Here is a 13605-nt window from a genome sequence, read left to right on the forward strand (position 1 = left end):
GTGCTGAGAATGTTGTCAGCTGATGGTTCAAAGATGAAGGGAGAAGGTTTGTCCAAGGTGGCCACCAGTTAGTTACAACTTTAAATTTATGATAAACATGGAGAAGGAGAAACAATCTTAGTGAGGGTTTCCATACACCATACACTTAATGAGCATTTCCATCCACCGATGTTCCAAGCATTCTGGGGCATAATTGACAAGATCAAGAACTTTCCTTGCTGAGCATACTCCTAGGCCTGAAAATACTATTTAAACAAACGTGTCCCAAGGTACTAATGAAGGATACACACAGACATTTGACTATTGAGATGTTTATTCAGTATGGTCAGTGAAGAAACCACCTAAGTATCCAATAGCACAACAGTTTGTTGAGTAATGCATACTATGGAATATAACACAGCTGTTAGAAATGAGGTGGTATCTGCTTTCTTGACATGAAAACTTATCTCAATAAAGAGCCAAGCAAAGGAGGCAGGTTATGAAACACACGTATAGCAGGCTCCTAGTTTTATTTATTCAAATCGTTGTATAAGTGCATAAGAAACACCTGGAGAATAATATGCCAAAATACTAATGGTGATTACCTCTGTGTAGTGGAGAGCAGGATTAGATAGGATTTTATTTCCTTTGGGCGTTGTGCATTTATTGAATGCCTTATAGAGAATACATGCTTACTGTGTTAGCAAAAGGCCAATAAAATTGTTTTTTTTAAATAAATGCCTCCAATTGTCCACAATTATGAAATTTGTTGATAAAATACTGCAAGATAAGTTCTTCTTTTCTGATTAAAGTATCCCAACTGTCAAGTAATTCTCATTTCAGAGATGGAACCTCAACTTTCCTCTCTGTATATTTATATTTAACTCCTCTCATATGTATTTAGGCAAAGAAAATGTTTAAGTGAAGAAAACAAATTTTTGGAACTCACACGAAGGCCATTTTTATACTTGTCATATTATTCTCAGGGTGGATGTCCTGGGAAGTGAGATGAGTGACATACTTCTCTTGTTGTGGGTATAAAATACTTGAGCATTAGCCAACTAATTAGTACCTAACTCCCAATGGTACAGACAAACTCACTGTTTCTGGTGCTGCTTAAGAGGGTGTTGACAAGAAGCATCATGATCATGAAATCAGGTAACCAAAAAACAGGAATCCAGACATTGTCTGCCTCTCCTTTTTATTTATTTTTCTTTATTATTATTTTTGTTTTTAGAGTTTCTAGCTAAAAACAGAGCTGAAAAGTCATTGTAAAAAAGACACATTATAATTTTCCATATGCTACTTCTCTAGATTTTTCAAAAAATCCCCTTTAATCACAAAAATCCTTCCACAGACCATAAGCACATAAAGATCTTTTAGACATTCATTCCACTACTGTTCCTTCTTAGAAGCATTAGATTTTCGATCTAATTTTAAAACATCACTAACATTGTAACAACAGATATCAAATGGTAATAAAACATACTGTAAAAAATTACGTGTTTTGTTTGAAATATGGCATTTATTTTACAATGCACATATTAGGTCAAATTGTAACAAGCATTATTTTCCCTACTCTCCTAGAGTATGCACACAGGTTACTCTGAATGCAATGCAATAAGCCTTTTCCACCAGCTTTAAGTCACCTTCTGTACCAAAGGGCAAACCTACCACTATGGCTTGTGATGGCTTACAAAGAAAAACTGAAGCATAGCATTAAGAAAAATGCTGCAAGATGTGTCTATGAAGAGCACTGCAGTGAGTTGTTAGGGCAAGGGGCACATGGCCTTGCATAGGTTGTCCCAGGCAATGCCCAGCCTCATCCTGTAAGGAAGTCGGAAGTCTCCGTTTTGGAAACTAGTTAGCTCACACTTTTTTCGGGTTTGTTTTCTTCTGGGCACTCCTAGTTTTAATGTTCTTCTTGGGGCTGGCTGGTTTGGGAGCAGGAGGCTTTCCCTTTGGTTTGGGGGGATTACTACGACTGGTGCGCCCAGCTGTTTTCTTCTTGTCCTGAATTGTTCTCCGCTGTTCCCGCAGCCTTTCTTCCCACTGCTGAAAGGCAATTTGTAAACATGACTATCAAATTATCTCACCCCTTTATGGTGCTCAGCTAATATGAAAATTAAGGCAAGTTTTACACTGTAATATACTAATGACAATAACAATTGTAATAGCTACCCTATGTCAAGCCCTTATCAGGTACCAGGTGACTCAGAAAGTGCTCAGTGTGTGATGAAGTTTTCACATGCATTCATTTCATTGAAACAACAGTCCTTCCAAATAAGCACCATTGACAGGGGCAGGAAACAAGCACAAATAGGTTATTTGCAGGCCACAGAGCTAGTAAATGTCAGAGCCAGGATTCAAATTCACCCACTCTGACTCCAGAGCCAGAGGCCCTCACCCATGCACTTTTGACCACTAGCCCCATAATGCAACATTCCTATAGTGCAAAGCCTTCTAAAAAGGCTCTTATTTCATGACTACTAGCATTAGTTTACCCCACGTCACTGGGAAGTCAGGGGTTTGTTCACTTAATTCTCCCACATCCAAAGGAAGACAGAGGCCCCTTCTACACCTAGTCATCCTCTAATGTGCTAGCTATCCAGAACCATTGGGAAATGAGTCATTCTGAAAAATCAAGTCTCTCTGATAGCAAAAAGTTTATTCTTTAAATAGTTCAAGTAAGGAACAATAAAAAAGTGAGTCCAGTTGAATTGACATTGCTTTATATTAACACAGATGTCCCTGCTTGGTTAGAGTCTATTTCATTCAGCCAGAAGCTTGACGACAGTCATCAGTTGGGTATTATTCTATGCAGTAGGAATGCAATGAAAAGAAAAACATTGTCCCCACTGTGCTACGACACAATTCTAATCTATTCTAAACTAATAAACTCATTATGGTATGTTGCTATCATGTGGTGATATTTTCAAACTCCTACTGAAGTTTATTGGAAAATATGCTGCAAAAGTGAATGGTCCCACAGCTCTGATTATTGAAAGCTTTCTTCTCAGCAAGCTCAGGTTCTCACGGTCTGCTTGCCTTCTGTATTGATGCTTCTAATCTACTGTAGTCCGGGAAACCAGATAACCAAGACTGCTAGAATTTCCTGTCTAATAGAACTAAGCATGCTTCTGAGCAGCTCATGAGTTTTTGGCTCTGATTTAACACAATAGTGTTTGGTTCTCTTATTCAGAAGTACACTGACTAGGGGAGGCTGTATTCTAACTACATTCTCCATAACTCAATTGTTAATATATACTTTCCTCTTGCCTGGGACTTTTCATTGGTGCAAACTAAGAGAGCACAGGCAGTGGCAATATGTTTTGTGAACCTGTAAACACAAATTCTTCTTAATGAATATGGACATATTTTGCAGAGAAGGGAAGCTTTAAAAATTTCAAACCAATTACCTGATGTCTTTAGATTGGGTTGTAATTTCACATTTCTGGGCAAAAAATTATTTAACTCTTCTAATTGAATTACCAATATTTCTATGATGTTACCACAAAAATCCTAGATTTGACTGTAAAACAATTACATTTTGTGTATGATTTTTGACAAAAGTCTAAAGTTATTATAAATATAGGAAAAGATTCTGCTATGTATAGTGATAGGGTAAGTTTTATTATCAGATATTTCCACCCTTCCAAATATATGTCAGATTTAGTCTCAATGGATATTAAGTCTGCTCAAGGATCTCATGGTTCACTAAAACAACTACATGTAATAAAGAAACAAAAGGCTCATTTAACTTGGAAATAACCAGTACATTAGTATCAAACACAACTTCACAACCTTTGAAGTTGAATGACAGATTCCTGGTAAAAGTTCTGAGTGAGAATAGCTACACTCTTAACGGCCTATTCAAAAGACAAATACTGTCGCTATTGCTGGCTCTTATGAGAGCTTGAAGATGAGACAATGGGAAGAATTCCCCAATTCTAAAGAAATCTTTTATATGCACTTACATCCATCTTCACAGTGTCGTTCATGATACTTACTATGGATCTTTTACTAAGCTGATCTCTCCACTTTTCAACTAAGCAATTTTCAAGAAGCATCATCCTGAAAACAAATTATCTTAGTAAGCAGATTTTTATTACAAAAGTAAAAAGCTAAAATTACAGAAATTGTAAAAAAATTATTCAATAACCTTTTACCCCATAATCCACATATCCACCATTTAATTTTATTGGTGTTTCCTTTCATTCCTCCTTGTAACAATATTTATTACACTTACTAGACCACATTGTGTATTTAGATGATCTGCAAATTTCCTTTTGTCATTTTATGATCTAAATTTTCTGATGTAATTGGAATAATTTAAAAATCTAATGTTAATAATATAATAATATGAATATGGATATCCATAATATATCCAGCCACTTCTTTATTGCTGAATTCCCTTTTGCTTAGCTATGATTACCAGTATTGCATTGAATAACCCTGTATACAGTAGTGTGCACTGGCTTATTATTTTCTTAGGACAGATTTTTAAAATAGAATAACTGAGTCATAGGGCATGTATTTTTTTAAAAGATTTTCAATGCATAGTGCCAAATTGTTTTCAAAATGGTTGCACTTTCATCCAATTCATTAACATTAAGCATTAGGTGAAAATGAAATCTTGTTTTTATTTGGATTTAGAATCAAGAAGATAATTTTTTAAATGTTTACTTACTATTTGTATTATATTTGTGTTACTATTTGAACTTCTCTATATAAATTTATGTACATATATTTCTACATCGTGGTCTCGATGTTTAAATATTAATTTTATGAACTCTTTAATAAGACTACTATCTTTTAATATCTTTTTCAATTATGTTTATCAATTTTTATTTGCTTTTCTATCATTATTTGTGATTTTTATGTGTATAATATTATGTGGTCAAATATGTGTATTGATATTTTTCATTGTAATTTCTTACATTACTTTTATGTTTACAAATTACTTTGCTTTTCAGATATATTTAGTCACCTAATTTTATCCTGTTTTTTTTAAGTTCTTACAATATTTGTCTATTTAATCCATTTGAAAGTTATTGTATAGTACAATATAAGGTGCATTAAAACCTGCTTCAAGAGTTTTTCCTCCGTTTTATTTATCTTTACATCTACTATTGCATCACATGGTTTTAACAAGTGTAACTTGACACCAGTTTTGCAGGTCTCATAAAGCAGATTCCCTCTCTTATTTTCACAATTGTCTTTACATACCCTTACCAATTTATTAGAATCATTTGTGAGGACATACATCCCAATTATCCAAAAATATTTTTACTGGAATGGATTATAATCCATTCACCTCTCCAGATAGAATGTAATGACTAGCAACCTGGTATCCCCAACCACATCTCTGCTTCTTTAGGGAGACAAGATACAAGCAGAGTCTGGCTTTAAAACCAAGAACACACGGTGATATCCATGTTGCAAGGAGGGAACCCAAGTACTGACAGAATACAGAAAAGTGAAGTTAGTTCTCAAAGATGTTTTTGGTTTCTTTTCGGAGGAATAGTCTTAGTTTATATCTATATAGAAGAAACAGATGAGCATTAACAGCAGAGAATGGGAGGGATGACTTGTTACGTAAAACTGAGTGATTTTGCTGGAGGAGTATACTGCAATCAACTTACAGGGCCCAACATGGAGGCTGGGCTAAAGAGTTTGACTTTGTATTATAAGTAATGTACCAATATCCAAAAATATAAATAAATAAATAAATAAGAGTAAGGAAAGAGAGGCCAGGAAGACAAATACACCCAGCTAGAATTTGTGTGTATGAGTGTGTGTGAAGCATATACATATTTGTTTATACTTTGCCTTGTGATGTTTGAATTGAGAATCACATATTCGATTCAGAAATCATCTTAAAGTGTGCTTGTGTGTGTGTGTGTGTGCAATACTCTGTCAAATATTGTAAAGTGTTTATATGGAAACATGCGGAACTATAGTCTCAGATGCCTACTTACTGGATCTGTAAGCTATTAAAGTGGCCTTAAGAATTTAGTATTTGTGACTCTAAAATTGTTTGAATGATTTGAAAAGAATTGTTCTTCCTTAAAATAATTGACTTGCCTATAAATTTTGAAATCACTTAATGAATTTTGAAATGGATTTTTAAAGACTCTATTCAAATACTCATATTTTGATTTTTCCTTCATCCTGTGAAGAAATAATTGACAATTAGAATATATGCTATTCAAACAGAGGCATCTGTTAAACTAATTTTTTTAAAAGCCATTGACATATTTTTGTTATATTTTTAAACCATGACTGCTAACTGAGATTGAGGTTTTTCTAACAGTCTGCAGACAGTTCCTTCTGCCTCTTTGTGCCTACCTTGAGCGCCACTCGTAACACATGATGAGAACATCTTGATGGGGCAGGATGTGTGGACACTGGCAAGAAGAATTCGTAATGAGTGGGACTTGAGTTCGAGGGATGGGTGATGAGGACTTGAAGATCTCTTTTACATCCACCACCGTTGTGACCTCATTGCAGCCACTCCTCTGCACAGCTTTTATTTTGGCATGAATAACTGCAATTTAAAAATAGATAAAAGTGTTGTTGAAGGTTTTGGGGAAAAACTAGGGATAGTGTATTCATGCCAACCTCTGAGCCTCTCTTAAAGAATCACTCCTGTAATTATGGTTATGTCCAAGTGGCCTGAGTGCAGGCAAAAAGCCCACACAGTCATATGCTAAATGGATGGTGTCCTATATTGTCAACATTGTCTTAAATGTTCTGGGGCATACTGTGAGATGGGAAAGCAAATGGAAAGGCAAGTTTTAGTCTTTCTCTGCCTTTAGCTCAGTAAAAAATTCACAGTATTTGTATTCTCCCCTGTGGTGATTCAAAGTGAGGATCATATATTTTCACATCAGAAGTCATCTTAAGGTTTGCATTTCTTCCATCACTCATCTGATGCTTCAGCTTCTTCTGTTTTACAGAGATAGTTATTAGTCATAACATTTTTGAAGTGGAGGGAGTCTCTGAGGACTACTTTTAATTTCACAGACTGACAAAGTAGACCCATGGTGAGCAGAGATAGAACTGTTATTACAGATGGCTGTTAATGTCACTGTCTCTGACCAAGTTTTAAATGCTGGTTTCTGTGGTCTTTTGTTATTACTGCCTCCCATAGAGTTGTAATCAGCCTAATATGGCTCTGTCTTGGATTCCATTTCAGGCGGCCAGTTTATGAAGACACCAAAGGACTTGAATACAAAATGGTTTCTTCATCAAGGTCGTTCCAAGGCCATAACACCCAAGAGAACAACATGACAGTGAAACTCAGATTAGTATCTCAGGCTGGATCTTGGCAGAGGAGGGACTAAGTAAATCAGATTAGGATAGTATCTACATAGAGCAGGCTTTAAGAAAAAAAAAGCTACAGGAAAAGATAAACTACTTTTTGTTGTTGCTGAATTACCCACATTGGCTAAATATCATCCTTAAATCTGATAGCTTTGTAAGAGCTTACTTTTTTCAGATTTTTATGTTTCTGTGATCCTCCTACTTTTACCTCTGATATATATCCTAAAGTTTCTTACTGATATAAAATTTCAATTTGCAAGATGAAAACTAAGTCAGCAAACAAAATAAGCATTTTCCCTAAAACCACTTTATGTTATTTCAGCAGAAATAATTTAAGACATGCAATGAAATATAAAGTAGCCAGCCCAAACAGACGTTTTTAAAATGCCTGCCTTTTACATTTCTTTTTGAATTGAAAAAGAACATACGTTAATTAAAATTACTTTCAGATGACAATAGTGAAATTAAAATTACTTAAAACATTTCAAATTTCATGATTGACTTATTCTTGGAAGAAAATGCTGAGTGGTTCTTTCAAGTAAGAGAGAGGAGGGCACTTAAACTATTTCAATAGCGTAACCATAGGATTTTGTGAGTAATTTTTTTTTCACAATTTCTTTAAGATGTTAAATATTTGTAGCTATTCACAAGTAAAAGGATATGCAGGCAGATCTTAATTCTCTGGGCCTATGGGCCTTAATTCTCCGACTCTCAGATAATCAGATCCATGGATCACTTTCCCATTCTTCCTGCAGCAGTAAAAACTCAGGAGGAGAATAGGTGGGGTGTGCCATCCGGGCTGATCGGCACTTCTTACCAAGACAAGGAGGATCAAGATGTCAAACTTTTAAACTGATGCATGTAATTGTTATCACCTGTGTCATTCCTTTTGTTTGCACTTGATTTATCCAGAAAAGCAAGACATTTTGCAGTTGTTATTGTGCCATATATTAATAGAATTCACATAATCGACTAGACAAATAGTCAACCTTTTGTTTTCTTTACTTTGTGACTAGCTTTAATGAGAGCAACCGTACTGAGATTCCAGCTTTGTAATGAACCGAGTCTCAAAAGTAAATGGCTTTAACAGATGACTTACCATAGCTGTAGTTTTTGCTGAGATATGTTGCCAAAGTTGGCTTCACCTTTTTACACTTGCACCGATCTAAAAAAGGCAAAAGAGGCAGAAAGTTGGAAAGAGTACAGAAATCACTCTGGAGAGGAGAAGTAGAGGGAACATCCAAGAAGAAAGAACTCACCAGGGTTTAGGCGTTTACAGTCAACATCAAGAGGCCTTTCCTGTACCATCATGTCTGGTGTGATGTCTATCCACTTAACATCTGAAACACAAACAGGGCCACATGGGCGTGGTTGGTGATTTTGTCTATTCACTCAGCTAGTATAAGGAGCCCTCTGAAGATATAAACTAACACAGTATCACAAAAGAATAGTACTTAATGGTAAAAATGAGCCGGGTGAGGTGGCTCACGCCTGTAATCCCAGCACTTTGGGAGGCTGAGATGGGCGGATCACCTGAGGTCAGGAGTTTGAGACCAGTCTGGCCAACATGGCAAAACCCTGTCTCTACTAAAAATACAAACATTTGCCAGGCATGGTGGTGGACACCTGTAATGCCGGCTACTCGGGAGGCTGAGGTAGGAGAATCACTTGAACCCGGGAGGCGAAGGTTGCAGTGAGCTGAGATTGTGCCATTGCACTCCAGCCTGGGTAACACAGTGAGGATCCATCTAAAAAAAATATGTATTTATATAGCAAAAACGGCATGTGACTGTTGACTTCTCCTTTCATAATGATATCTAGGGCTTAGAAAAGAGATCCTCTGGGGGAATATTCGCCTATCCAAGCACAAATTGATGTGAATGTATATCCATTTAACCTCGCTGGTATATACTGGTATATACAACCCAACTGGATAAATCACATCACTCTCCCAAAGTCATATTGAAATGTCGATATTCCAAGTTAACAGTTTATATTAATCAAAGTAACCAAAATATTTCCAAATCCCCACCTCATATCTTGCAATGCAGAAACAGTTCACAGGTATATAACCAAAACCAAGCATAATCCTCTATTATTTATATAATTTAAACAATAAATATGTGGTTTTTTCCCCTAAAACTCTAAACTAGAGAGGAGTTTCCATTTACCCCATTCACTTAACCACTCCTCCTTCATGTTTAGGGCAATGCTCTGGGAATAAGTTCAGAGATTCCAGCACAGCAATATCATAGTGTCTTTAAATGTGGGGTAACCTGGGTCAGAGAAAGCCTGGATAAAATAATGCAAAAATATTCCTAGGTTTCATTTCAAGAAGTGAATTTAAACTTCTTCTTCTTCCTAGAAAAACAGTCAAATGACCAAAGAAAAAAGAAGGAAGTGGAAGTAGGGATGGGGTTAACTAAAATGCCACAGTAGTTGGCTTGGGGTCAATGACCATGAAACAGACCTCACAATTTTCCAGGGAAACTGCAATTACAAATGTCACTCCTGGTGGGAAGCAATGACCATTACTGCTTTTTCAGAAAAAAACTTTTTAAGAAGTGGCACTAAATGGAACGAGTATTGGCACCTGCCTGGTGAGATTATTTTGGGCATTAAATGAGTGAATAAAGTGTAATGTGTTTAACACTTGCTCAGACACCTAGCAACACCTGTTTACTGCTATTATTATTTCTGTTACTACTGTAAATGCAAACATCGTCGAAGGCTCCCTTTGTAAGCAAAAAAAAATTTTTTTTTTTCCTTAAGGGGTACAGCGCCCTTCGCTAGCTTCTAAAATTCCTACGGGGGAAACCAGACTTTTTCTGAAGAAAATGTTTCCGCCATTTCTTCCCACCTCCTACAAACCTCAGAAGCCCCCAGCAGCCTTAAGTGTGGCCGCCTAGTTCTCAAGTGGCAGCCACAGCCCCGGGTGCCTCCTCGCCTCCCTCCATCCTTCCTCCGGCCTCACCCTCCGGGAGGTCCGTGACGATGGCTTCAGGCGAGATGCACACACCACGGTCATAGACGGGCAGCTCGTCGCAGGCCAGGCTTTCGGGCCAGCTGTGGTTGTACATCTTCATGAGCGGCTCGCAGTCGTCGCGCGCGCGTTGGCACACCGACTTGCACGGCTTGATGGGGTCGTGCAGGAACTCCAGGGTGCAGATGGGCGCGTACATGGCACAGAGGAAGAAGCGCAGCACGGAGCTGCAGTTCACGTCCACCAGCTCCTCGTACTGCTCGATGGCCAGGATGGCGTTCTCCTGTGTGCTGTGATGCAGGTGGTTGGGCATCCGCGTGATGTTCCAGGGCATGTTCCGGCACATAGGGATGCGCACCGCCTCGCAGGGCGCGCCGCGCACGCCCAGCGCCAGGTGCAGCCACAGGCACAGCGCCACCAGGATGGAAAGGAACATGGTACTGCCCTCCCGCGCTGCGACCCTGGCAGACAGAAAGCGCCCTTCTCTTCCTGCCACCTTCGTCTTTAGCTGTCCCTTCGCTGAGGAGGAAATCCTCTGGGGCGCAGGAGAGTTTCTTTCCCCAAACTCCAGTCGGTAGCAAAGTGGGATCTCGGCTGGGTCCGAGCGCGGATCTCGGCCGTCTGGCACACAGGGCACGAGCAGCGCCAGTTCTCAGCCTTCGGGGCGCGAACCCGCCCGGGCAGCTCCAGTCTCGGACTCCGCAGCTCGGAGCGCAGCCAGCCACGGCCATTGCGGGACCCTATTTATCCGGACACCTCCCCTGACGTGGGCTCGGAATGCTCCCTTGGCAGCTGCAGGCGCGGCGCGGGCTCCCCTTTGGCCGCCCCACCCCCAGGCCTCTCGGTGCAGAAGCGGTGACATCATCCCGTCTGGGCCACAGCCCAGGGCTGGAAGCCTGCTTTCCCCCTAAAGTCCCTCCTTTTTAGTCTGGCCAGTCGTTTTTCTTCGGACCAAGAAAAAGAACCTCTGGCAGTTGTTTTCGACACCGGATACAAGAGGGTGCGGGAGAGAATTTCAAGAGAGAGAAAGACACTCTTTGGCGTGAAAACTGAACTTTGCTCCCTCTGCCTTAGAGTTTTCAAAGTATAGAGTTGGGGGGAAATAGGAGCTTCTGCTGCCCTCTAATTCTGAAATATATTTGCTTTCTCCGGTAGGCGGCATGAGGAGCGCTAAGGACAGTTGGGACGCTGTCCTGCGAGGCAGGGGAGAGTGCAGTGGATGTCGGAATAGGAGGGACACATTGTATAAATTACCCCACTCCGCCCTTAGTTGTGTGGAGTGTGGTTTGTTGTTGTTGTTGCTGTTGTTGCTAGTAGACAGTTTGGGCCTAAATTTTTCCAGTATAACACTTGATTTGTTTCTGCTCCAGGAACTTAATAGAACTGGGGGAAGGTGTGCTAGCATCTTCCAGCTTGGGAAATGTCTTCCAACATTCCCTCTTCCTTCTAACTCCCTGTTCCCCTCTCCAGCATTAGTGGAACCCAGGAGAAAACATCAGACACCACAATCTGAAAGGTCTCCCCAGCTCTGATCCTTCATGCCAAAGGATTTCCACCTCAGCAGCCTAAAATCTTGATTTTTGATGTGCTCAGAGACTGTTGCTTGAGTTGAGTAAGAAGCTAAGAAGCTGTGTACTATGGGATGCAAATATGTATGCTTTGCTTTCTCTTTTATCTTATTTGCATTAGGAAGAGGTAGTAAGTTCAATTGCTGGCTCAGCTATCCACAGAAAAGGGAGGCTTTATTTATATAAGATTGATGTATGTCAATCTTCAGGTGGTAAGACTTCTGGTATATGCTATTTTTTAGGGCATCAGCAATATGGAAACATGTTCTCTGAATGTTAATCTTTAAAAACACAGTTTAACTTAAATTTAAGGCACACAATTTTTCTCTCCAAAGCTTAAACCTACACAATTAGTTTAGTTTTGACTGAGGATTAAAACTGAAGACTAAGGATTAAAACAACCGAGGAAACAACAAGCGCAAGTGACATCTACTGGGAATTTACAATGGTCAAGACATGGAGCTAAGAACTTTAAATGCATTATCTTGTTTATTAGGGAACATGAATTAAACATAGTAAGTGAAAAGGATAAATGAGACAAATACATTTCAGGATTCATCCAAAGAGTGGTTCTTATTTAGGGGAAGCCCACGGTGTTCTTACACTGACAAGCCACTCTAGAAAGGTAATCCACTTCCTGTGGAACAGGTCTCAACCTCCAAAGATGCCAAGCCAGGCTAGTAAAATATCACATTAGGAGGAAAGCCCAGATGACATCTCAAGCCATTTCTAGCAGTAAACTCCAATGAGCCTAAACCCTTCACTGAGCAAAAAAGATTTTCAGCTGTGGTTCCTACCAGGAGAGCAAGAGAAAGAGCTGAACTACCCTACACTTTTCCTATGAGTCTGAGCAGGGAAAACTTGGAGAGGGCTCAAATTTCTGCAGCCAGTTTGAACCTGCTGCATCTGTTTAACTATGTAAGTACCAAGTCACAAAGTCTCGTGGGCTTCCCTGATGTTCTCTGAGGCATGCCTTTTTTTTTTTTTTTTTTTTATACTTTAAGTTCTAGGGTACATGTGCATAACGTGCAGGTTTGTTACATATGTATACTTGTGCCATGTTGCTGTGCTGCACTCATCAACTCGTCAGCACCCATCAACTCGTCATTTACATCAGGTATAACTCCCAGTGCAATCCTTCCCCTCTCCCCGCTCCCCATGATAGGCCCCGGTGTGTGATGTTCCCCTTCCTGAGTCCAGGTGATCTCATTGTTCAGTTCCCACCTATGAGTGAGAACATGCGGTGTTTGGTTTTCTGTTCTTGCTATAGTTTGCTAAGAATGATGGTTTCCAGCTGCATCCATGTCCCTACAAAGGACACAAACTCATCCTTTTTTATGGCTGCATAGTATTCCATGGTGTATATGTGCCACATTTTCTTAATCCAGTCTGTCACTGATGGACATTTGGGTTGATTCCAAGTCTTTGCTATTGTGAATAGTGCCACAATAAACATACATGTGCATGTGTCTTTATAGCAGCATGATTTATAATCCTTTGGGTATATACCCAGAAATGGGATGGCTGGGTCATATGGTACTTCTAGTTCTAGATCCTTGAGGAATCGCCATACTGTTTTCCATAATGGTTGAACTAGTTTACAATCCCACCAGCAGTGTAAAAGTGTTCCTATTTCTCCACATCCTCTCCAGCACCTGCTGTTTCCTGACTTTTTAATGATTACCATTCTAACTGGTGTGAGATGGTATCTCATTGTGGTTTTGATTTGCATTTCTCTGATGGCAA

General features: G+C 39.3%; 1 protein-coding gene across 1 annotated transcript; it reads right to left on the reverse strand.

The window, feature by feature from the left end:
• Positions 1 to 295: 295 nt before the first annotated feature.
• On the reverse strand, positions 296 to 11303 carry SFRP4 (secreted frizzled related protein 4). The gene is made up of 6 exons (XM_003896091.4): positions 10283 to 11303; positions 8568 to 8648; positions 8408 to 8473; positions 6331 to 6529; positions 3990 to 4053; positions 296 to 2034 (listed from the first exon to the last, which is right to left on the reverse strand). The coding sequence occupies exons 1-6, from the start codon at positions 10725 to 10727 to the stop codon at positions 1849 to 1851; spliced, it is 1041 nt and encodes a 346-aa protein (XP_003896140.1). The 5' UTR covers positions 10728 to 11303; the 3' UTR covers positions 296 to 1848.
• Positions 11304 to 13605: the final 2302 nt, after the last annotated feature.

Source organism: Papio anubis, chromosome 4 (assembly GCF_008728515.1).
Source record: "Papio anubis isolate 15944 chromosome 4, Panubis1.0, whole genome shotgun sequence".
Taxonomy (NCBI): Eukaryota; Metazoa; Chordata; class Mammalia; order Primates; family Cercopithecidae; genus Papio; species Papio anubis.

What these genes read in the sequence shown, in the direction of transcription:
- SFRP4 (XM_003896091.4), bottom strand. Translation starts at nt 10,727, where the DNA reads ATGTTCCTTTCCATCCTGGTGGCGCTGTGCCTGTGGCTGCACCTGGCG. An exon ending in CTGTAAACGCCTAAACCCTG is followed by an intron (nt 8,474 to 8,567) that starts GTGAGTTCTTTC and finishes TGCCTTTTTTAG; the next exon opens with ATCGGTGCAAGTGTAAAAAG. An exon ending in TGTTACGAGTGGCGCTCAAG is followed by an intron (nt 4,054 to 6,330) that starts GTAGGCACAAAG and finishes ATTTGTTTTCAG; the next exon opens with GATGATGCTTCTTGAAAATT.